We start from the raw sequence: 26,923 nt of genomic DNA, 5'->3' as shown, positions 1-26,923 counted from the left end.
GAGACCTCTCTCTCCTGATGGGAGAAAAGGAACTTATCCTTCACTGCAGGGCATTTATTTATACATTCAACAACACAGTGCCACGTGGCGCCTCTTTGACTAGCAACCCATGGCTTGAGTTCTCTGGATGCTTGGTGTTATTTTGGGCTGAAGCATCTTCTTACGTGACTTGCCCCACTGCTATTTGTTCTTGGGGCAATCATGTGCAGGCCATGCTCAGCCCTGCATGTGTTATAATTCTCATTTCCCCATAAGGTACAATACGATATTTAAGCTTGTGTGTCTCATGTATTTTATTTAATATTATGTTTTCCAGGTATACCAATGTTTTTCTACAAATGTTAATATTTATAGCCAAGCAAGAGTATTCCAGTATATATGGATACCACATGTCCAATTGTCCTGCTATAAATATTGGTATATATGACCCAAAGACCAATATATACCAATAAATACTGGTATATTTATATGTTGACACCACCAGTGATACAGCTGGGTCATATGGAATTTCTAGTTTCAGTTTATTGGTATGTCTCTACACTGATTTCCATAATGGCTGTCCTAGTTTACATTCCTACCAACCACGAAGAAAGTTTTATTTTCCCCACAGCCTCACCAGAGTTTGCTATTGTAGATTTCTTAATGACTGTCATTCTTTCCAGATAAGATGGAATCAACATTGTTTTAAAATGCATACCTCTAATGGATAGAGATGTTGAACATTTTTTCATATATTTGTTGAGGATTTGTCTTTGTTTCTCTGTGACATTTGTTGATTTGTCTTGCCCATTTCTTGACTGGATTTTTAATTTTAGGTGGCTTAATTTTTTAAAATTCATTTTACAGGCCTGGGTCTGGTAATAGCTGGCAAAAAGTTTTATGCTGTTTTGTAAGTTGTCTCTCCACTTTATTCTTTTGCTGTAAGAAGCTTTTTAGTGTGATATATTCCCACTTCTTGATTCTTGCTTTTATTTCATATGCCACTGAAGCTGTTTAGAAAATCCTTTCTAAACATCCATGTCTTCGTGGGGATGTTTCTGCATCCTGTTTTCTGGTCTATTGATCTATGAAGCTGTTCTTGTTCCATTACTGTGTGACCTTTTCCACTACTGCTTTGTGGTATTGCCCTAAATCAGGCATCACAAGGCCTGTTGCTTGCTCTTGTTTCCCAGAATTGTTATTGCTACTCTGGGTATCATCTGGTCCCTTATTTATTTATTTATTATACCAGGAATCAAAGTCATAACCTCATGCTTGCCAGGCAGGAGCTGTGTCAGTGAGCTATATTCCCAACATGGCTCCATATGAATTTCAGACTCTTTTATGTCGGTCTGTAAAGTATGCTGTTGGCACTGAATTTGTATGACAATTTAGAAAGTATGACTATTTTAACAATACTGGTGCTGCCTATCCAACAGCAGGGGACATCTTTGCATCCTGGTGTCCTGTTCTGTCTCCTTTTTCAGGGGACTGAATTTTTATTTGTAGAGGTCTTTCATCCATGGTTACATTAATTCTTAGGTATATCATTTTTCTTGAAGCTAATGTGAATGGAATTCTTTCATAACTTCCTTCTCACCAAATTCTTTATTGGTACATACAAATGTTAATGATTTTTGTATGTTGATCAATATCCTGCTACATTGCTGAAGTTAATTATTAATTCTAAGAGCTTTTTGGTGAGATTCTTTGGGTTTTGTATGTAGAGTATCATAAATACTTGTATGCAGAGTATCATGTCATCTGCAAATAATGTTAATTTGAGGTTTTCTTTCCCTGTATGTATACACTTTGTTTCTCATGCCTGAAAAAGTGTCAAGTACTATGTTCAGTAGAAGTGGTGGTAATAAACATAACAGTCTTCTTCCTGATTTTTGGAGGAATAGTTTTGGTTTTCCCCATTTAACAAGATCCTGGCTGTTAGTGTGTCATAAATAGCTTTTATCATGTTTAGGAATGGTTACCGTATACCTATTTTCTTCAAGCTTTTTTTTTCATCATGAAGCCATTTTGTATATTACTGAAAGCCTCTTCTACATCTACTTATATGATCATATGGTTTTTTACTTTGCTTCTCTTTATGTGATGTACTAACATTTACTAAGTTATGTATGTTGAACTATCCATGCATCTGGGATGAAAACTGCTTGATCACAATCTATAATCTTTTTGATAATGTGCTGCATCCTACTTGTTAATACCTTACTGAGTTTTACTGCATCTATGTTCATTAAGGATGCTGACCTATGGTTTTCTTTTTTCATTTGGTCTTTGTGCAGCTTTGAGATCAGTGTGATATTAATTTCCATAAGTGAATTTGGGAACAATTAATGTCTTTCCATATCATTGAAGATTTTGAAGAGTATTAGTGACACAATGTGATTAAAGATTTTTTAGTATCTCAACCATGAAGCCAGTAGGTCTTCGACATTTTATTTCATAGATTATTTATTATGGTGTCTATTTCATTGCTTGTTACTGGGTTATTAAATATGATCATGTATTCTTGGGTCAGTTTTCATAGTTTGCATGTGTCTGGGTATCTATAACTAATACTACTTTAAAATTTGCTAATTTGTTGAAATATAATTTTTCTAACTAGTTAGTGTCATCTGGATTTTGACAGTGTTGTATTGTTACCTTTTTGTTTCTATCTGCAAGACTTTTCTTTCTTTTTCATTTAAAATCTGCCTATAAATTATCTATTTTATTTATTCTTTCAAAGGAAAAACTCTTTGATTCAAAGAGTTTTTATTTTTTTTCTTGATTGTTGTATCTTCCCACTGTTATAAGATAGTATAAGTCAAAATATATTATAATAAGTCAATTTTTCCTGTGTAATTCTGTCTGCTTTTGCCTTAGATTGTTTTGGAGGGTAAGAGGTTAAAGATTATTACACATAGTTTGAGATTTGAACCATTATCACTATGTGGTGCTCCTGCTTGTCCTTGATGATCTTTTTGTTCTCAAATCAAATTGTCTGAAGGTAACAAAGCTATGTCCTCTTTTGATTAGGGATAACATAACAGATATACTTTTTAATACACTTAGACTCAATATTTAAATAGTTTCTAATAAATATAAATGAGTCTTATTTTTAATTCCCTCTGATGATTGTTATTTTCTAATGGTTCTTTTAAATTATTGACACTCATATTTTTGTTGATATAATAGCGATATCTACTATAGTCTTCCTCTCATCTATGCAATGTGTATTTTTCTTTTTTCCTATTTTTGTCTTTCATTCTTAGTGCATCTTTTAGTGTCTGTATTGAATTTATTTTTTACACTTTATTTCTTAGTATAACAGTTGTACTTTCTTTACCATTTTAGTTTACATTCACTGTTTTCTCCAGTGCTGTTACTTTGCTATGTCAACTTCTTGTGTGTATCATTTTCTTCTATCTAAAGAACTTTGAAATTTAAGATAGATCTTCTAATGAAAACACTTCAATTTCTTTTTATCTGAGAAAGTGTACATTTCTCCATTATTTTTGAAGGATAATTTTTCATGGTACCGAATTCCAGATCTTTTTATCTTAGAAACATCTGAAAATTTTAGTCTACTATTTTCTTTTAGACTATTTTTAAGTAGTTGAATATGGTGTTTCTGTTTGTGTCTCTGCATTTTTATTCAGATTTCTTTCAAAATATTTATTTTTAGTTTTCTACAGTTCAAAAGTAACATTTCTGAGTACAGTTCTCTTTGGCACTTATCCATACTAGAGTTCTTTGAGCTTCATAATCTCTGGCCTGATATCAATATTCTTTTTTGGTCTTTTTCTGTTTTTATAGGTACCAGCGATTGAAGTCAGAACTGCCTGCTTGCAAGCCAGGCACTTATGCTGCTGAGCTAAATCCCCAGCCCCTTGATATCAATATTAACTGGGGAGAATTTTCAGTCTTTGTCTGTTTATTATATTTCTTATGTTTCTCATTTTTTCATATTATGCACATTTATAACTTTTATGTTTAACTGAATAACGTTGTTACTTTATTTCAAGTTATGTTTTCTAGTTTAATTTCTGCTTGCTTTTAACTGGGGAAGTTAATACTGAAATATCCTGAAGCTTAAAAATTTTTCTTCTCATCAATGTCCAGTCTACCAGTTAAGACCAAATGAACATTGCTTCTATCACAGTGTTTTTCAGTGTCTTATGTTTCTTGTTTGCTGTGTCTTAGCATACTCACTGCATTTTTCACTGATCACCTAGTCCTGTGTATTGTTTTCTTTATCCAGTATAGCCTATTGCACATTAATCATAAGTGACTTACGTTGCTTTTCTAATCATACTAATGACTCTCTTATTTCTGAGTCTGACTCTGTCTTCCTAACTGTGATTTTACATTTTAATGTGTGAAGTACTGAAAATAAGGCTTTGACAATGTAGTAACAAGATGTTAATGAATGAGAGATTTTTAAGGTTTTACTTTAAAGAGAACAAAGCAAAACAAAATGAAACAGAATAAAGCGAATCAAAACAAAACCATGAAAGCAATACAGACTTTCAAAACAAGATAGTAGATAATCAACGACTATCATAATATCTCATATTATCTTTAAAACAGCTGTACATACAATAAGACAATAATATCAAGCAAAACAACAGAATAAAAGCAATCAAAAAACACAATACAGTGATACAGGACTTCAAAACAAGAGAATAGGAGATGAACAATGGCTACCATAATATATCTTTTTATCGTAGAAATAATTTCCCATACAACCTGACACAATAGAATCTAACAAAACAAACAGAATAAAATGAAACCAAACCAAACAATGAAAATGATGCAGAACTTCAAAACAAGTTAATAGGAAATTAACTATAGCTACCACCTTCCCTTTTTAGACATTTCCTCCCCTTTCACCTTCACAATATCTATTGTACATTTTGGATCCCACTAATTCCTTCAGTTTTTCCTTATCTTTAAATTTAAGGGGAATAAAACAGCAATAAAATGCATCTAAACAGTGATAAGACAGTAGGAAATGTACCACAGTTACTATATTACATACTGTTGTCCTCTAAATAGTTGCTTGGTTTAGGCTTGCTAAGTCAGTCAAACAACAGTGCCTCCGAGTCAGCTTGCTGCTCATAGGGGAAGCTGTACTCCTCACCCCACCCCATGCAGCAGCTGGCTCACAGGCAGGGCCTTTGCTTCCATCTCAGCTCTCCCCACCTGCACTCTGAATGGCTTATAGGCAGGGGCAGGAAGGAAAACACTTTACAGTCTTATATCTCGCTTATCTTTTGGTGAAGCTATGCATGTAACCTTTACATTACATAAGTCCTTAACCACCACCATGGATTCGTGAAGTGAAATAAAATGGCTAGAATAAAAACAAAAGCAAGGGTCAGTATTTTTCTTTTGTCACATGGAAGATTGGAGGGAGATATTTTGTTTATGTCATATCAGTAAAGCTTTGAAAAAACCCAAGCAGTTCAGTTTTTGTAAAATAATTTATACTGAGAAAACTTTGTTGGGTACAGAAAATGCTGGTCAAAATAATTCTTTTTCTATCTTTAAATCTACAATAGAGTTTCTCTCTTGTATTTACTATAGGAACCAGGTGAGACTTGTTTAGGTAAAACACAAAAGTATTGTGGCTAAATCTCATTGAGTATTTTAATTCTCAGAATTACACTGAACTTCCAAAAATTCTTCAACTTCAATTCACAGTTTCTTACCCTGACATTTGGCCACATTTGTAGGATCCTGAAGTAACTCATTGGGTTGTCTGTATTCACCTGGCTCTCTAAGTGTGCTGAGGACAAATTCGTTGTCCTGTGCTTTCACTTCTTTTACAGTTCTCAATCTGGTAACAGATAGAGCTTGTCCACTTCCTTCAGTTATTTTTTTTTTCTGATTGTTAGAATAGAATGTTGAATCTAAGTTTCTCATTTAGTGGAATATAGGAAGTATTGTGTTGCATTTTGGTATGAATGAATGAAAAATTCATGGGGGAATTGCATCATTCTGAGCCACAAAAGTCAGGGAGTTATCAGTTGCAGATCAATTCACTGTGGGTCACAAAACGGTAGTGATATTGATTCAGCTTGTCAGGTGGTATTAATAGATTAGACTTAGATGTGATTTAAAATCCACGATCACTATTGTGGAGGAAAAATAACTTGAAATATGAGATAGCAGACTCCTATTTTACATGTCAAACTTATCAAAATTTGTATGAAAAATATTTGGAATCTGAGCATGTTAATACAGTCTTATATGTGTACTTCCAAATTCATTTTATTATTTTAAGTTAACATATGTGACTTTTGTAATGTTAATTTTCTTTTTTTTTTTTTTTGGTGATACATCAGTGTCTTTATTGATATCTAGGTCATGATTTGAGAAATAAGTTAGGGTTAAATTAGTAGTGCAACGATTTGGAGGAATAAAAACTCCAGCCCAGCCACCCACAGTCCCACCGGCCTATAGCTGCTGAGCTCTGAGTACAATAACTATGACCTCTTGACCAGTGGCCTGGGGTTCTTGGGGCCCCCAGCCTTCCTGGCTGGAGACAGAGTCCTGGTCCTGGGGGCACCAGCCTTGGAAGCAGTGGCGGCTTTGGGGGCAGCAATGACTTTGGGTCCAGGCCCTGGGGCGGCCTTCACTGCGGGTTTTGTACCCTTCAGGGAGGCAGCACATTTTCCAGGCTTGGAGGCTGCAGTTGAAGTTTTCCCAGGGGCTCCTGTGTCTTCTTGCCTGCTCCTGCTGCCTGAGACCTTGGGCTTCCTGCCAAGCTTGTGGACAGTTGAGGAAGCCCCAGTTGACTTTGGGGGGTCCTTCTTGGCTACAACCTGCTGTGGCCCAGTGCCTTTCGCCTTGCAGCCTCCCTGAGGGGCTGTCTCTAGGGCTTTGCCCTGTTTGCAGGAAGCTCTTGCTTCACATGGTTCTGCAATCTTTTTCTTGCTGGAGCCAGCAGGCCCTGTCTGAGTACTTTTCCTGCTGCACTGCGGCTTCTTCTGATGCTTGGGGACAAGCTTGAAGCTGCCAGTGGCACCCCTGGCCTTGGAGTTGATGGGCCTGGCAAGGAGGCCACGGCTCATGCCTGTGGCAAGGGCCTGCTTCAGTAGGTACTTGAAGCAGGTGACATCGACTGTGGGGTACTTGTGCAGGATGTAGAGCTTGATGGCTGCCACTGAGGTGCCCCAGCGCTGCTCTCTTGCCTGTAGGGCCTCCAGCACCATGCGCAGCACTGTGGGTGGCAATGGGTCACCATGACCCTGTTTGAGTTCCGGCCTGCTGGCTTTCCATACTCAGGGGGCTCTGCTGGCCCTGCTGTGGAAGAGGAGGAAGAAGAGTAATTGGTGATGCTCCCAGGAGCCATCTGAAGGACACTTATAAATGACCACCTCCGCTGTTCACATACCGTTAATTTTCATACTGAACCTCTAGCACTCATTTTGTCAATGTTTATACACAAATCATTGGCTATATCACAGTGCATAATGAAAAGTTATTTTTGTGGAAGAAATGTTTGAAAATCAATTGAAGCAAGAGTAAGGATTGTTAGTATTTTTAATTAATGAGTTAACCTTTCGATGGTTATTGTAATAATGTATTACTTTTTTCCTGTATTTACATTGCAATAAAATTAGTAAAATGAAACTTTTCATAAACATTGTCAATTGGCTTAAAGTTCAAGTTTAAAAAATGACAATTAAGGCATGAATACACAAAGATTTTGAATCAATAATTTAATTACTGTTATCCTAATTAGAACTTGGAATCCTCTGTTTCAGAAAGCAGAAGAATACCTCAGCATTTTAATTATAGGGCTATATATAGAAATATATTTGAGCCCTCAGTTAGAACTATATTATTATTTCAACTTTCATTAATGGAAAAATTTACTTTTAATGATTTTTATTGTACTGATTTCTTACTGATTTAATGATTTCTATTGTACTGATTTAATGATTTTATTGTCTTATAATCAAAAAAGTGTCTTATAATGAAAATTCTAATTGTAGTTTAATATCAAAATGGTTTCTTGAGCTTTTGAAATATCAATAGTACTGTGTCTGCAATTTCACCTAATTCTGAACTTTGTAAGGACTCCTAAATGCTTCCTAGTGAGCAAAATGTTAAATACCACCTATTTAAAGTACAAAATTATTATGCCTGGTGTGCTCAAATACAATCATTTTACATTTTTTCACTCAGAAAAAGTACACTTTTGTAATGACTACTCACTTTATTTCTGAATTTTGTCTACTCAATTCCATATGAAACAAATACAATTGAATTGATCATGTTCTCATCACAAAAATGATAATGAAATGAAATGAAATCTAGCTAATTAGCTAGATTTTTTTATTTCATAATGTATATAAACTTCAAAGCATATGGACAACATATATGTTATATATATATATATATATATAATTCAACATAAGAAGCCATTTTAAAATATTTTTATAGTGTATGCTTTAGTTTATATCTTAAATGTCCCTCAATGGCTCATGCATTAAAGGCTGTGACTTAGGACGCCCTGTAACTTTAAATGGTGGCATCAGAAGTTAGATATTAGCAGAAGTGCCTTAAAGGGGATATGTAATTCTAAAACCCTCCACTTTTTCTCTTTGATTTCTAGATGCCATGAACTGAACATACCTCTCTGCCACATGTTTTTCCAAGGTGTATTGCACCACCACAGCCCTATATCAACAGAGCCAATTGAATATGGACTGAAATCTTTGATGCTATCAACTGATGTAAGACTCTAATTTTTAACTACATTTTTAACGTAAATATTTTGTCACAATGATGGAAACTGACAAACAGTGTATTTGAATAAAATACAAATGGAAGGAAGCCGTTGGTCTTAAAATGAGTAATTATAACCCTGTGAATGTGTAATGAAACATTACATATTACTAAATGCATAAAGCATTATAATATATTTATTATGTAACTTATATGTATTACTTGATTTTATTATATGTCACATAGGAGTTAGCTAATGTTATGATTATCTATCCTTTCCCAGTAATCACACATATAATAATCCTGGAAATACTGCTCCTTGAAGAGATACTTACTTCCTACAATACCAAATGACTGTCATGGAAATATATGCAAACCAAAAAATCCAAATCCTGTATAGTGAACTATGCCCTTTATTCAGCTCACACAGGTTGAAATAATATCTTCCTGCTTTTCCTACAATCCAGGGCCAGCAATTAGAGAATTTCTACATACCAAAGCCCTGGGCTTGTTTCACATGGAACAATCCTTCATCCAGTGCCCCTGCCTCGTCTCATCTTCACTTTCTCAAAAAAATCACAGTAAATTTTCTTATCCATGACTTTGTCATCACTTATTCTGCTACTTTACTAAGCCTGGTACTTTCTTGTGCAGTTCTCCAGAGATTACAGTTCTCCTTTTTCTTTTGAATACTATTTATTCAATACCATTAATTTCCTTAACTACTGACCTCATCAAAGCTGAATAAATTCTCCATTTTAAATACATAAATGTTTAAGTGTGTTTCTGTATTTGATCTATGTGTCTAATAACAAGGATTTTGTGGTATAGTTCAACAATTTTATCATTTCTGACTTCTGTGCTGATAAAATATTGTCTATACTGAACAAATAGTTTTACAAAATACATTAACTTATTTATATTACTTTGGCCTCCTAAAATATCAGTTAACAGTATTAAAAATAATTCAAATCAGTTTTAAAAACATAAAATTTAAAGTACTGAAATTTACTAATGCAACATGAAAAGCACTTTTTACTAAAACTGTCAGTAGACTTTTTTCTGGAACTATTTGTAAGGTTTTTATTAAAGGAATTTAAAATTAAGAAGAAAAACATATAACCTCACACTTAGTTTTCAAAAGGCCACATTTTAAACCTGCTTGAAAACTAAAATATTGCTAAATAAACAAGGTTTTATTATTTTATAGTTTTTCATTTTGAACAAGAAGTTTATTGAAGAAACAAGGCCCTTGACTTAAAGGGAAAAATATTGAAGAATCTTTTTTTAAGAGTGATGTACAGCTACGTATGTAGCTGATTGTTGCAGGTCATACAGAAAAGTCATAAAATTGTCCTTGCTTTACAGTGATAAATGAGAAACTTGAAATTCTGCAGTCAAACAAGATAAGCCAGAATGTTTATGCTTTTTGTCTCTTCTGCTAAAATTTTGAGGGCAAAATAACTTACTTAAAATACAGTATGCAATTATATCAAAGCACTTAAGCTTTTATTGAAGTTTCCTGGGAAGTCTTATATATTCACAAGGAAATGTTGTATCTGTTGTATTTGTTATACAAAAAGAAATGATATTTTGACATGTTAAAGAAATTATGCTGTCTGTTTTCACCCTTTCTTAGCAGTGTGGAGATTATATGTTGTACAGAAGTCAGGTATACCTAATGAGTATAGAGAAGGAAAAAGGAGAAATGTTTTTTCCAGACTAGAGAAGTATGGGGAATGGGCAGAATGTCACAATAATGAGCAAGGGGTTGAGTCTTCTATATTCTAAGCCACGTCCTTAGAAATGAGAAAATGAGAATAAGATAAGGGAAACCACTGAATTGGTAGATTTTACTCCATGTTGTCTTTTTGGGAAATTCTGGGACCATGAGTTCCCAAGATAATAGCTTTGCCATCACGTGAAAGAAACACATTTAGTGGCCAGATGGATCATGTATCTTCAAATCCCTGAGGATCCTGAAGATGGTAAGTTTCTGGATACAAAAGTGGAATCTCCAGTTTGTCCTGTTGCCACGGGTCATATAATAGTACTTTTCCTTGTCTTTGACCGGGCTGATACATAATGAAACAGTGACATTTAGCTTGCATGTGTTCATAATGAGAACACTGTAGGACCTCTGACACTGTTTTGATATGAACAGATCATTTCTACATCTTTTTTAAAAATTTTATTTAAGGAGAAAAAGAAAAAAAAGCAAAGAAAGGGTACAAGTTATACAGAATTTCAGAAAAATAATAAACAGTAGGAAATCACTAGTTAATGAATTACATATTGTCATCTTAGAAATATTTGTTCAAGTTACAAAATTAAAGCTTATATAGTGGACATTCAAACAGTGAGACCAAATAGTTCTGTTCAATGATCCAACAAAACTCAGTAATATCATTGTCTATCTTATACACTTAAATATACATGCAGTTATATCGTTTAGAGCACTTTCTTTTCCTCTCCTTTGTACAATGACTATTACACATTTTGGGTTTTATTGCTCCCACAGTTCTTATTACTTTTTAGAAGAGAGTAAAATCAAATGTGACATAAAAGAAGAGAGTCAGTCAAATCAAAAGGGTGGACATAATAAATAATGTAAAAACATAATACAAGGTGATCAACAATGGTTACCATAATGCCTCCCACTATCTCTAATAGAATTCCCAAATCATCAGTTATAATAAAATTGAACAAAACAGTAAAGAACGAAACCAACAAAACCAAAACATTGGAGACATTACAGGTCTTCAAAAGTAGATAATAGTCAACCAGAATGGGTGTCATAATGAATCCCACTATCCTCATAGTTGTTGCCTATACTTTCGAACCTCGTACTATCAAGCAAAACAGAATAGAGGAACATCAGTCAAAACAAGATGGTGAGAGCAATACAGGGCTTCAAATCAAGTTAATAGTAAATCAAAGTGGATTACTATAATATATCCTGCTATTTTTTAGTTTATTTTTTCCATTAATTAAAAGGATAAAAATAAAAAAGTAAATAATAAAATGGAGATTGAGATAAAAGAGGGCATAACAACCAAACAGCGCAGAAAAAAACATAACCATTTAAGCAAAATAGTGTTTTACCACAAGATAATCCTGACATAAATGTAGTTACCATATTGTCTCTTTCCTTGAAATCCTTGAGTATAACTTCATATACTGTAGCATCAAATATATCAAAACAATGTAAAACCATTCAAGAGAACGACAGTATTACAGGGTATTTAGAATCAACTAACAGAAAATGAACAACGGTTTCTGTATAATCTCCTTGTCTATAAAGGTTTTTGTTTATACTATCACATATAATAAATCCAATAAGATACAACATGCTAAGACCAATGGAGACAGAAGAGCAAAAGCTTGATGAGACTTCAAAACAAGATGATACTAAATCAGCATTACCTATTATGATGTCGTTTTCTCCAAAATAGCTGTTCCTATCATCCAGTCTTCTCTGCCTCATTTCTGTTGAGCTCTTTTTCTGTCATTTGTTGTAAGTTTGTCTTCTTCATTTCGCTTTCTGCTCCATTCATTGTGGCCTCTCTGCCACTATTTCTGGAATCTTGGTATTTTCCTTTTTTAGAATATCCTGCAGTATTCTCTGTAAAGTTGGATTGGTGGTTGCATATTCCCCTAGTTCCTCTTTATCCTGGAAGCACCTTGTTTTTCCATCAATTTCCAGGGATAGTTGTGCAGGACATTTCAATCTTGGCTGGAGGTTATTATCTTTCAAAGCTTGAATTATTTCCCCCCACGCTCTTCATGATTTGATGGTTTGTGCTGAGAAGTCTGCTGTAATTCTGATGGGTGTACCCTTGTAAGTGATCTGTTTCTTGTCTCTGACAGCTTTTAATATTCTGTTCTTATATTGGATTTCTGGTATTTTGATTATTATATGCCTGGGTGTAGCTCTGTTTGGGTTGTAGGTGGCTGGGGTCCTGAATGCTTCATATATCTGAGTATCTTTACCTTTTGCTAAATTAGGAAAATTCTTCTGGATTATTTCTGCGAGTAGCTTTTGTAGTTCATGTCGCCGTCTCTCTACATCTTTTTTCTGAAGAAGCAAGTTTAATCATTCTGATGAAGGGAACTACATCTACCAACCATTTGAAAACAGCTACATTAAACATCCTAATTACATATAATTTTTTTAGTCAAGTAATATCTAATGTGCAGTGAAATCAATCTTTTCCAATTCATCATAGTTTACAACACTCAAACACAAAAAATGGAGGACATGAAAAGCTATGAAGTCACTGAAAACAAGTGGATACTTTGAGATTTAATGGAGGTTAATTTGAAAATGATGTTTCTTGAAAACACAATAATGCAATCAGATGCAAGAAATAAGTTGGTAAAATTTCTATATAGTTTTATAAATCTAATTTTCTATGATTTTTCCAGTTAAAATTAAAAACTAGACCTTTACCCTCCTAATCCATTTTCTAGGTTTCTTTTCTTCCTTTCTAGTTTTGTATTGAGACTGCTTACTTTTAGTGTTTACTTTAATAAGTTTTATATATTCCTGAAAATGATTTACTAGATCTATGAAACCCAAGAGGTTGACAAATATTTCATTATACTAAAAATTATTGTAATAATTTTTACTCGTTGATAAATTATTACCAAGTAGACAAAATGTATTATTAGGAAATCCCAGGGCTTACATAAAAAATGATAGCAATTTTATATACATAAAATTTAAATAAGCTTAATAAAATACTGTTTAAATCAAAGAACATGCTATTTGACCACAATGACTTCCAAAATAAAGTCTGACTACAGGAGCTTTGTTCATCTGTTAAGAATCATTTATATATAAAACATATATTAATATGTTTTAAATCAAGTAAAAATATAGATATATGATTATTTGAGATGATGTGTTTATTTTATTAAAAGTTTTAGAGACTATCCTTTTTATTAAAAAGTATATATGTGTATAATAGAGAAGAACATTTTCTAGAATCACTGGTTAAACAGCCTCAAAGTTAGTTTGCTATTTTGGTTTATTTTTAAAAATATGATCTAGGAACCATCATCCTGTGCTTATCTACAATGCACAGTACTAAATCTACAATGAGGCTTCTCAAAATAAATATGCATTTTAATAGAAGCTGCGGGTAATTTTAGATACTTTAATGGGTTGGTGAAGCAATTTGAGATTTAATCTGCCTACTTACAATTTAAAAATTTTTTTTAAAAAGTTGTTAATAATTAAATGTAACTATCAAGAAAAAGTGTTCAGAATAACGTGATACTGGTGAAAGAGGAAGTGTCATGGTGTATGTTGTGTCCCCCAGGCCTTATGAGTTTGCATCGTGCATTTGTGATTGGTTCATTGTCTAGTGCTTGGATTGATGGTCTGAGTGCTCCACCCACAGAGGGGTGGAGCCAGGATGTGATGTAATGACAGGAAGAAGGTGTGTCAGGCTCTTTTGCTGGTTTCAGCCTTGCTGTTTGCAGCCTCCATGAACTGCGGCTATGCCATGCCACCCTGCCTTGGAGCCAACTGAGTATGGACTGAAACCACCAAAAACTGTAAAAAAAAATCTTTCCTTTCCCACTTTGTGGGATATTTTGTCTCAGCAATGAGTAAAAGTAACCAAGACAATAAGCAAAGAGATAAATGAATGCAATAGTGAGCCCATAAATAGCAACACAGAAATATAATCAACTGTGTATTGGTAAAACACATACAAAGTAGGGAGACTTAAATAAATGACCATGAAAATACTGGACATCTGGTTGCAAAACAAATTAATGTAGATATAAACTTTATAAACTTCACAAAAAGTAACTCAAAGTGGACCATGTTCTTAAAAATAGACTTCAAAACTGTAAAACTCATGGAGGATAACCTAAAAGAAAGCCTAGGTGACTTTTTGATGATATCTCTAATAACAAAGATATTAAAAAATAGTTGAAAACACTCACTTTATTAAAACTGAAAGCTCCAGCCATGCAAAAGACAACAATAAGAAAATGAAGCCACAACCCCACAGACTGAGAGAAAATGTTTCTTCAGTAAACCTCTAATGAAAGCAATATTCCAAAATGTGCAAGCACTCCTTTATAATAACAGTAAGAAAAAAATTCTGATTGCAAAAATAGGCAAAAGACTTGAGCAAAAGTCTCAACAAACACAATGATAAATGACAACATGCATTTAAAAATGCTTATAGTCACATGTTTGGAAGAGCTCTAAGATTCCCATCACCTTTGGTTGTCGGTTTCTACTTTCTTCAGCCTTCCAGTGCAGACTTACACAGATGTCACGCTAGTCAGTTTCCAGGCTTTTGATCTTGGACTGGTGCTGTGTCCTTGATCCTTCTTGTCCATCATCCTGGGTTGAACAACTTCTGTATCTTCCAGTTCTCCCTCACACAGATAATCACTGTGGACTTTTCTGCTTCTCATTCTGTAACCTTACTAAAAAAATCCTCTTGAATAAGTGTTTGTATTTTCTACTTATGCTGTTCCTCTGGAGTACTCAAACAGATATGTCAACATACTAATTCCAACTCTATGACTTTGTGGAATACTGAAATCTGCAAGGACAGTAAAATGATTAATGGTTTTCAGAAATGATTAGAGCTTGAGGGAGAGGGATACTTAGCCAGCAAAGGATATTTAGGGTGATAAAATATTGAGTTCTGATGAAGTGTATATGGTCATATATTGTCTTAATCTTTAGAATATACAACTTCCAGAATGAATTCAAAAGTAAGTTGTAGATATAGTAATAATGGTTTATATACATAGTTTCATAAACATCTACAGATATAATGCTCTGGTGAGGCATATTAATAGTATAAAGATTGTATAAATATGATGAGAAAAGCTTTCAAGAATTTGTAACTTTCATTTAATTTTTGTGTTTTTCTAAGAAATAGTTTATTAAAATTGATTACAAAAATATCTTGTTAATTAAGATAAATACAAACAAGTTAATGTGTTTGTATATTTACAAATGTGCATATGTATGCACAAAGTCTTTATAAAATGATTAAATTCATCATGAGGAGGTGATACATGTAAAAGACTCAATTAGTTATTTTTTTACTATTGATTTCTCTGCTTCCCCCCTTCAATCTTTTGTTTTATAGATTCAGTCTTATCCAAATTTTCCTGTAACACATTTGGGAAGTGACTGGAAGTTCATTTAAATTTTACAGTATTAAAATAAATATTTTTAGGCTGATTCTCCATGAATTTCTCCTAACTCTAAAAATATGCTAGGCAAAGTGTGAATGCTGAAGAAAAAAAGGGCAAAGTATAAAATCTAGTGCCTTTAACGGACCTTGGATGCAATTCCTTGTTAAATGTTTTCTACTAACTTCAAACTCCCGAAGGGAGAACAAATGCCATAAGGCCATGAGTACCATAAAACAAAATGACGAACACTGTAGTCATTCTTCAGGGTTCATTTTTGAGAATGCAAAACTAGTGATTATTGTAAGAACTGGAAGCACTCTGAAAGTAAATGCAATAACCAAACTACACTCGGTGCTGTCACATACATTTAATCAGAGGACACTGCAGTCTATATACCATCGAAGAGTCCATTTATCTATTCAGTTATTCTGGATTCATTTTTGTCAAGAAATTTTTTATCATTGAAATTTTATACTTAGAATATATTTAAAAATGTAGAATTTTAAAACTTTCTAACATTTTTCTACTGATGATGTTTCATTGTGATATTTATTATTACCTTCTGGGTTTCCTACTACAAAGTACAAAATTGACCTTGTTGAATAGTTGATATTATGCTTTTATTAATAGTTATGCATTGATTGCACAATTTATGTAACTGGTCAATAATTTGCTATTCCTTTTGAAGAATACACACTATATACAAAGTAAAAAACAGTATAAACATCCCATGACTTTATAAGTTATACTTTAGGTCCCAAAATATTCATAAATATATTTTTGTATTTTTATAGCAATATAATATTTACTTCTGTATGTTATAATGATATTTTATATTTAGAAAAATTATATTTGCTCTTTATAGTTACTGCAAATGATTAAATTATTTTATAGTTGTAAAAATTCAGGTAAATACAGACTACTGCACCCTTGAAAATTGGTCAACTGTGTACTCAAAGAGGGTTTCAATCACATTAAATAGTCTAAATTTATTTAAGTATGATATTTTGATATTCTGTTCCTCACCATAATCAAAGACTCTAAAGTCAAAATCAACCAAATTATCAATTCAAAGCAAAACTACACTATTTCCAAGTATAAAGTCAAAATTAGTAGATAGCAGTGAAGATTTTTGTAATCGTACATTATTACATTCTAAAAATTAATGTTTTTTCTAACCAAATGTCTTGTTTCTCTAGAAAGAAAAAAAGAAAAAGAAAAAAGTATGTGGCACTGGTTAGAGCAAAAGAGATATAACATTTCAGAGGCAGTTCAAGTAGCTCAAGATCAATAACTAGTATTCCCAAATAAGTTGCTTTATGTTAGACTTTCCCCTGCATTAGACTTTGCTGACGCTCTACTTCAAACCAAGGGAAAAACAGAAATATAAAGGTAGTCTTTAACATGGGGATGATAATAAATGCATTGCTTATAGGTCAGTGAGTTGACAATATTATCCTGAAGATTAGTAAATCTATTGTATCTTTCCACATTAATTACTACATAGTCATATCCATGAACTGTTCCATTAATAGAATAGATGAAGAAAAGTGAATGCAAGCAAATTATACATTCTCCATATAATTTTACTCTAGTGACTCCTGGTAAAATACACACACACACACACACACACACACACACACACACACACAAATGCTAACAATGTGAAGACAAATAAAATAGCAGGACATACTTGGCAAATGTGTGGCTTGTGTGTGTTTCTGTGTGTTGTACTGTTGGCTGCAGTTAAAAGAATGCATAAAGGAGAGATAAATTTCCTTACAAAAATCATGTTATAATTTTGAATTTTAGATAAAAGGTGATCAAAGTAGTATAGTATATCATGTATCTTCACCATCAAAGGAAGACTACGAATTGCTCAACTTTTTAATTAAAGTTTATAAAACTGTATAATAGGCTAGTAACCAAAAATATCAAAAGGTTATAAGCTATAAGGTCATTCAAAAGAATATGGAGTTTTCTCAATCTAGAGTGTGTTTCATGCTAATCAGTAAAACATGCTATCTAGAATGACATTTAATTATAATGAAATATTCAGTAGCTATTTAAAATATATGGTAAGATTTACAGACAAAGATCAAAGAAAAGTTTCCCTTTTGGCAAAAAATTTAATAATGTTTTGTTAATATCTTATTAAAAGTATAATTTGATCCTTTTTTGATTTATCACTTAAAACTTTGCATTTGAAAACATTTGCTTTGCTTTGAATTATTAAGATTTTGCTATTTGTGTTTAGTGAAGATAACTTGTCTTATTCATAAAATCAACAAAAATTTTGAAAATTGTGTTGTAGCTCTGCATTTAACATCTCTACAGAGGAATACAATTGAATATAAATATCCAATGAATATAATTGAAAAACAAAATTCATTTTATTATTCCCTGTGGATCCCTCAAATTGTTTATTAATTTTAGTGTACATAATATAATCAACAAATAAGGTATACATTTAAATTTGTAAAACTATCACTGTAAAAAGCACATAAACATTAATTCCCATTAAACTCTCTCCTTTCCTTTAAACATATTTCTTCCACCATTCTCGTCACTTTCTGAAGCAGTTCTTAGTTTTTAGTGAGTGTTTTGTTAAATCTGTTTCCAAGTTTCACCTACTCTGAAAAATTGGAACTATTTTATGTTTGTTTCTTTATTTTACTTTATTCAAAATTTTAGATTTTAAAGAGAATTTTAAAATATTTTCAGGATTATCTGTAAATTGGAGTTTGTGGCTTAAGGTATAAAACATAATTACTGGGTTCAGATTGACTTTTTTCTTCAAATTAGTGACTCTACTGACAGTATAAATTAACTAACTTCTCCAATATACTATTTGTCTCGTGTAATTTTAAAAATATATAATCACAATGATAATTTGTCATCTGTTAGCTTGTAGACAAACTGGGCACGTGAAAAATTAAAGAACTGCTAGATCTTGTTAGTAAGTGACAAATGGTCAATTTTTTTAACAACTCAGAGATTCAATATATCGTGCAGTGGATCGAGCCCTCTGTTTGGCAAATAATTTTTCTTTCACTGCTTCCAACATTAATTGTTATATTCTTCTTTCTTTTTAGTGTCCAAACTTCCACTGTTGCTCTGATAAACTTTATTTCTAAGCTAGTTCGTAAACTGTCCATGCAATACTTGTTCAAAGAATACAAAATAGAAAAATATAAAGGAAAATATTTCCTCTGATAATTATTTCTTGGCAGCACAAAGGCATATGATATTAGATAAGGTGCTTATACATTAAAATTTCCACATTTCTAATAAGCTGTCATAATTTATATAAGAAATTATGCTCCCATTTCCCAGCTATAGCTCTTTGAACTGACTTTTCAAACTTGACAGGAGAATTCAGCAAGAAAATATTCTATCATGCATTTATGTTAGAAATGACTGGATGAAAAAATTTAATGATAGATGACAGTGAACTGTAAAACTTTTGTGTCATAAAACTAGTGAAACATGAAATTACCCAAATCAATTGCTTAAATAACTTAATAACTTGAAAATTTGAAATTTATTCATAGATGGAGGACAAAGAGGAATTACAATATATCAATAAAAGGTCACTGGAAAGTCTTCATTTTAAGGATTTGTCCTCAAACTGTATTTCACCATTTCTTCTTAACTCTCAAATCTCTGTTAAAATTTACTGTTGTGACAAATTTTAATATTAAATTCATAGGTGAGCAAGCAGATATATTTCCTTTGGTAACAGGTCAAATGGCAGATGAAAAATTCAATACACTATTAAGAATAAGAAGATAGATTTCAGATAAACTCAATTAAAATAAAACTGATTAGAAATAAACACATATGGGGCCTGTGATCTTAATGATGAAAATGATTTATTTTACCAAATAATATTTGAAACTTCAAATATATATTGTTATTCCTTTTGCATTAGTAAGGCTTACATAATGACTTGAAAAAACTTTCTGAGGAGACAGCTACTCAAAGTGATTTAATTATGATTTTTAAGTTTGATCAAAAGTTATTTTTGTCTCCACAAAGAAGAAGAGTAATAAAAGTAGCTAAAGTGAGGGCATTGTAGTTAACTTCTATATGACACAATGTTTTAAAATCAATTCTTATTGAGCTATTCTTATTATTATATCCACTTCTATTGTCGTTAATAAATATATGTCATATTTCTTGACAAAACCATGGTCCATTTAATCATTCAACATTGTTTACACACACACACATACACACACGTGCATGCACACATGCACACACGGACACAGGAGGCTCCAAACAGTGACATTGTGCAGACAACTATGGCATAGACTTGTTTAAGGACCCCTAGCAGCCCAGCAGAGACACATGTCACCACAAAGTGTAGGAATATTTGATATAGATATGTTCCTAAAACATTAAGATTTGATGGAGAAGACATATAATTAGGTGAGAGAGGCAAAAGAGGGCATTTTGTGTCTGTGGGGAAAACAAATTCAAAGAAATTTATAAGCTTCAGCAATGTATTATTATGCGGATTGAGTTTAGAGCAGAGATGAAGGATCCAACCTCTGAGGATGCTAAAGAAGGGTAAAGAAGGGAAGTAGTGAAACTTGAACTCTTGAGGAAGAGCTTGCAAACTGAAGGGGTCTAAGCTTAATGATCTCCTTGCACTGTGCGAACTGAATGCCCCAGAATCCTATAACAATGGCAAGCCATGAGTGACACATTTAAGGGGATGGCAGGGATTCAGATGAGAATGACCTAGATCACATCTTTTCTTTATTTTACAAGGTATGCATGTAATGTGCGAATGTGCATTTCTGTATCTATAAATCAGTATTAATTTAAACCTGCTCATTAGTGTCTTAGTTACTGTACTTGTTGCTGAGAGAAAATACTCAGCAGCCAAATAAAGGAGGAAACATACCTTTAGCCCACAGTTAAAAGATTTGAGTCTGTAATTGGCTGGCTCCAAGGGAGGTGTCATGTCAACAGGCACCGGGGAGGAAAAACAGTTCATGGAAGGGTTCAGGTAGAAAAGCAAGAAGGGACACCCATAGCTCTTTCTATCCCTTATATCTCATCCAGGACAAAATAGGATGAGTGGCACTCACACCCTTAATCCTAGTGCCCTAGCAATGCACCGTGAATCAATTCCAGCATCCCGCACTCTAGATCCAGTCACCTCTGAAAAAGCCCCACCAATGACTGCATGAGATCTGGGAAGGCATCTTTACACAAGCCACAATTAAATTTAAATTTGTTCATCTGATAGGTTCTTTAGTAAAGGAGAGGTGATATTATGCATTAAAAGTGGTGCTATAGTTTCAAAATGAGGAATTCTATCCCAATTAATTAACAATTTGATGCTTAGAAAATAATTTATCAGTCTTAGTATTTCATTCTTCATAGTTACTTGTCTAAGGTTACCAAAAATGCATAGAAAAATATAATTTAGTATAAATCTACCTTAGAAAAGTGTAAATATATTCAATGAAAACAAGATTCTTTGGTTAATACATAGTGGGACCAAAATATAGGGCAAAGGTTTAAACTGCGTAAAAACTTACACTGTCTGAATTTCATCTCCACTGAAAATGTTTTTTTTTTTTCAATCATCACCTTCTGCCTTTGTTTTACTAAAAGAATTTCTAAATGATCTCCTTGATTTTAACAAATCACACCTGCTAAAATTCATCCTTTATGCAATGGAATAACACATTTTAAATGTTATATTTTCAAATGTGTCAAAAATAGGAACAATATTATATTGCCCTTACAAAGTATATTCAAATGCTCACCTGAGGCATAGGCCCGTCCATGAGCTGTGCTGGCCCATTTATTTGACCTTGTCCACTATTCTACTCATAATCACTTAATGCTACTCAAGTTGTACTGGTTTCCATGGTGTTCCTCATTCAGGCCAGCTCTATTAATGATTCAGGTCCCCTATACCTTCCTCTTTCAGCTAGGAACTTTAATGATATCATTGTATTTCTGTTCCTTTTCAGCAGATTTCTCAGTTTAAAATTCAGTTTATCACAGATGTCTTCCTTCATCATATCACCTAAAGCTAAGGTTAACTTTATTGTTGTTGATGCATTTCTGAGTTAAATTATTTTTTCTTGCTTTTTCTGCATGCTCTATCTCAAATGTAATACTTGGAAACAGGGTTGTTTTCTTCATTTGCCGCCTATTTGTGCCACTTAAAATAGAAGCTGACACACAGAAGATGACACAATGTACGGAATTGAAATTAGTTTGGTATGAGAGTTTCTTCAGCAATTAGAGAAAACATTGTAACTACTGTCTAGATAAAAAGAAAACATAGAGATATCTAGAAATGATACTGATTGTAAAAATATCTCCTAAACTAGAAAAATAAATTATTTATAAAATTTTTACAACATGTCTATATCACTTACATGTGAAATAAGCACTACTTATTAGAAAATAAAATTTGATTAATTTTTTTTAAGAATCTAATAACTGCCAAGCACAACTGTTAATGTTGCAAAATAAATATACTGTAAAACATTACATATGAACCACTGTGGAGAGATTGGAATATAAGTAAGTAAATATTAAGTCTGAGAACAGAGGTGTGAACCTCACAGAGCAGAGGTATGGACTGAAACCATGCATTACATATGAGGACATAACTCAGAAAGAGTTAATTTTACACATTTTAATTTTTTGTGTCGTAAGCATTTGAAATCCACTGCACATTTCACAACTATAATGCATTCTAATTTAGACTATATACCTCTTAAATGTTCATTAGAGTTAAGTGCAGTACAGACCTGTAATTTCAGCCTTCTCCGAGTGTAAGCAGGATGATTTCAAGTACGATCCCAGCCTGGGCAGCTTAACGACTTACTGACACCATGTCTAATATACCCACATGCACACACAGGCACATGTGCGTGCACACACACACACACACACACACACACACACGTAAGTAAATGATTACAGTCACCTAAGGTTGTAAAGCTCAATTCAAAAGCCCAGAATTCAATGTCTAGTATGGAAAAAAGAAAAAGAAAGTATTCAGCGCAAACATGTTCCTACAATCATATCATACCAGCTTATTCCAAGCAAGAGTCTGTCTCTTTGGTCTTGTAATCAGATTGTAAATGACTGGCTAGCTTTTCCATGTATTGAGTTCTGCTCACTTTGCAGCAAATTGAAGTTCCTCAATCACATGTTTTGTATGTATAAATGATGGCAAATGACATAAATGAAAATGTGAGCCAGCAATGAAATATTCTGCAAATCATCAAAAATTGTGAGTCAAATGTTAGGATTCCTTTAAATGTGCATGTCAGAACAAGAGATCCAGAAAATAAATATATTATAAAGAAAAAATACAGAGGTAGAGATACTAGAAATAAAATACATATCCATATATATACATGGCACATATAGGTGAGAGAGATGTTAAAGAACTAAATTAACAATCTTGTGGGCTGTCATGGTCTCAACTTCAGAACTGTATAAAGTGATAGAAAGTTGGTATTAACTGTGATGAAGAGTATATTACAGAGAAAAACTGAATTAAATTAATAAGTAGTTTACCAAAGTCAACCATAAGAATTGAAACTACTTTATAAGTTAACATTGCAAGGCCCTGATACTTTAGTGTTCATAATTCACTTTTTTAAAAAGGTCAATTGGAGCAATTCTGATGCACAGAAAACTCTCACATCTAAAATTTTATCAAAGTAAAATAGCATCTTCATAGTACCAAATATATTATTAATACATTCAGTATTATGGTTGTATTAATTTAACTTTATAATTATATCTACTAGTTTAATCATTAGACACAACTTAATTGTAATTTTACCTACCACTCTTATTACAAATTCATACTTTGTTTTTATTTTTTACCCTAACTAAAATTTATGATTTAGTCTAGCACAAGTCACACCATTCTAACCCATATTCTAATCAATCCATGTGCAATTTTCAGAAACAAGTTATAGCACAATTCATATTGTATTAGGCCATCTTAAAATAGGCTTATTATCTGAACTGCCGGGATTCAATTTAGCTGTAAGGTCATATCATGAACTTGAGGCTAGTAATGATTCATTTTCTTCCATAATTTAATAATATTAACTTAGTAGCTTGAAAAATGAATCAACAAAGTCCTATGAATAGATTAACAGTGTTTAAAAATGTAAAGCAATGATAAAATACAGGTTATTTCACTGAAATTGTTAACAAAATTCACTCCAAAATTTATGGAAGCAAAAGTAGTATTTTATTGTTAATTGCTATAATATGGGATTAATTAGGCACCTCCAGAAATGTATTAAAACTCTAGGGTACCATCTGGTAAATTAGCACTTTAGTACATCAAAGGGTACCTAAATCATTATAGTGCTCACTTCCTTCTTATGCTAACCCTTAACTTTTCAACTATTAAGGATAAAGATTGCTCAGGGCATTTAAATTTGGAATATGAAGTAAGAGACTATGACTGACAGTGTTTGATGGATTCCTGGGAGGCAAGTGGACCTTCTCTTTCCTGATAACTCAGACATGAAACATGTAAAAATCATATGGATGAGACTAGAAACCTCTTCCACGTGGCCTACGAAGCAGTTTCTCTTCTTATCCTATTCTTTACCTTTAGTATTTGATAGTGTGCAATCTACTACAATCTAATAGAAGTAATAATCTAGCTAAGTGCTCATATGTTTATCATTCTTAAACAACATATTCAGTTTTATATATTGTGCAGCATTATTGTACACTTGCATAATTAGCTTTATTAATTTGATAATGTTTGCATTCATATTTGTATTGATTAAATTTTTATATTAATGTTTAATAATTAAATGCATGCTCATATGGCACATATTCAGTATATGCAATAAATATTTTTAAGTTGCACATTATTATATAGAAAACTTTCAGGAAATCTACATCCTAGTCCTTGTGACCCTTTCTATACTTATAATGGTTGTTCATTTAGGGCATGTGTCTGCAAAAGTTTGTCTGTGCTCTAAAGATATATCATATACCTGCATGCATAAAAAGTGTATTTCTTAAGTGCATAGACATTAATAGGCATAGACAAATGTTACATATGCTATGCATAAGTGTGCATATTTATCATCATGCCTAGATTTGTCTTCCATATCAAAATAATATTCTTTGGTGCCATTCTTAGTATTTTAAGAGAAGCAAAATGTTTCATAGTGGTAAGCAATTCTTTGTTTTTTCACAGATTTACAGTTTTATGTCAGTTTTGTTCTATTTGATGTAGCTAATACAAACAATAAAATGAATATTAACTCACATGACATGATATTTACAGGCTGTGCATTTTCAGGAAAGTGAAAACCACAGCAATATAAAATATTCAAATACTTAAGTTATTTTCCCAGTATGTTTATAGCCACCTTCAGAATGGCATTATGAGTACCTGACAATGTGTCACATACTTTCACATTCATTACTAGAAAAAAAGACAATCATATATAGTGAGAAATTATATTAAATATTATTTCCAAGTTAGCTATGGTGGCATTACATTCCCACACTTAAAGAGTGCATTGCACAACATTTATGTCACCCACTCTGTTCTTCTTCCATAGCTCTGAAGGAGCTTATGAAACACAATACCTGGGGCGGGGAGTAAAATTTTTACTACCAGGAAAGAGATGAAAGAATGGCTATTAGACAATCAACTGGATGTGTCTGCCATAAATTTTATATTCTCTGGATCAGTTTACCAAATGTGATAAATGATGTTTACAAAAATATCATTTTGTATTTCTTCTGTGATTTTCTAGAGAATTTCTAGAATTCTAGAGAAATTCTAGAGAATTTCTAGAGAATAGGTGCAAAGAAAAAGAGGGCTGTATTATGGATTTCAATAAAAACATACAAATATTCCATTGATTTTCATCATATGTTGCAACTTTCTATCACTGTGACAAAATACCTGACAGAGACAACTCAAAGAAATAAAATTTTTATCTTATGGTTTTGGAGGTTTTAATCCATACTCATTTGGCTAATCTTTTTCTGGGTGTATGGGGAGGCAGAGCGCCATGAAAGGGCATGTATATGGAGCAAAGCCACTAACCTTATGGCGGTAAGCTGGGGGATGTATCAGAGTCCATTATATCCTCAGTGGCCTATTTCCATCAGTCCTCAAATTCTAAAGCTTCCATCACCTTTCAACAATACTTTATGGTGGAAACATGTCTTTAGAACATAAACTTTTCTGAGGCATTCTAAATCCAAACTATGTCACATGTAACACATAAATATTTGCACATTGATGATTACAGGATGCATTGCTTAATGGCAATGAAAGAGCTAGTTAAAATTATGTCACATTAACAAGCAATTAAAAGAAATTGTGCTAAACCAAGTAGATAATTTTATCAGCCTGTAGTTATACACATGACCAGCATAGCACTTAATGCAGGGAGGCAAGCCCAAATTTTCAATGTTATTTGAAAGGTAATAAAAATGAATTTAGTATGTGTCAACTGGTAATTTGATTCTTTTTCATTTTTGAGGAACAGCTCTTTTTATCTTATATTTTTATCAATTTGGGATAATTTTGAATTCAGGGATAAATATGAACACACATATATGATATGTAAGCTAGCATATCTATCACCTATCTATAGGTAAATATATATGTATATGTATAAATATATATAGTATATATATAAATACATAATATATATATATATATATATATATATATATATATATATATACAGAGATGGAGAGAGACAGAGAGAGATCACTTACTTTCCTAATTAGCAACAAGTTTTTCAAATCTTTTTAAAATAGTAGTTGAAAAATTAATAAATTCTAATCTATGCTTCTTTCCTATTGTGACTCTAAATTTTATTCAGAAGAGGATTAAATAACTGAATATCTTAAATATATTTTCATGTATTCAATTTTTTCTTGTTGCTTATTCGCTATTTGAATTATGTTGGGAAATTGTTTCTCAAGAATCATTATTTCGGGGCTGGGGATTTAGCTC

General features: G+C 32.6%; 1 protein-coding gene and 2 long non-coding RNA genes across 7 annotated transcripts in view; 1 reads left to right on the top strand and 2 right to left on the bottom strand.

Annotated features, from left to right (window-relative positions):
- Positions 1-5,450: 5,450 nt before the first annotated feature.
- LOC106026840 (histone H1.8-like) overlaps positions 5,451-26,923 on the bottom strand; it is a 123,401-nt gene continuing 101,928 nt past the window's right edge. For 2 of the 5 annotated variants that reach the window (XM_063243167.1, XM_063243168.1), the window contains one exon: positions 5,451-7,290. In XM_063243167.1, coding sequence (XP_063099237.1) covers positions 6,471-7,199 — 729 coding nt within the window. In that variant the 5' untranslated portion in view covers positions 7,200-7,290 and the 3' untranslated portion in view covers positions 5,451-6,470. The remainder of the gene's footprint in view (positions 7,291-26,923) is intronic. The other 3 variants (XR_010045537.1, XR_010045539.1, XR_010045538.1) reach the window with 2 other exon arrangements.
- Positions 8,462-9,492, top strand: LOC134474617 (uncharacterized). The gene is made up of 2 exons (XR_010045493.1): positions 8,462-8,729; positions 9,005-9,492. It is a non-coding gene; the product is annotated as an uncharacterized LOC134474617 (long non-coding RNA).
- On the bottom strand, positions 14,666-23,959 carry LOC134474684 (uncharacterized). Its single transcript, XR_010045560.1, has 2 exons — positions 20,819-23,959; positions 14,666-17,098 (listed from the first exon to the last, which is right to left on the bottom strand). It is a non-coding gene; the product is annotated as an uncharacterized LOC134474684 (long non-coding RNA).

This window comes from Cavia porcellus, unplaced genomic scaffold (genome assembly GCF_034190915.1).
Source record: "Cavia porcellus strain 051 isolate PalLab524CR breed Dunkin Hartley unplaced genomic scaffold, mCavPor4.1 scaffold_34, whole genome shotgun sequence".
Classification (NCBI taxonomy): domain Eukaryota; kingdom Metazoa; phylum Chordata; class Mammalia; order Rodentia; family Caviidae; genus Cavia; species Cavia porcellus.
Note: the sequence above shows the minus strand (reverse complement) of the source record. Positions and strands in the feature narration are given on the sequence as shown.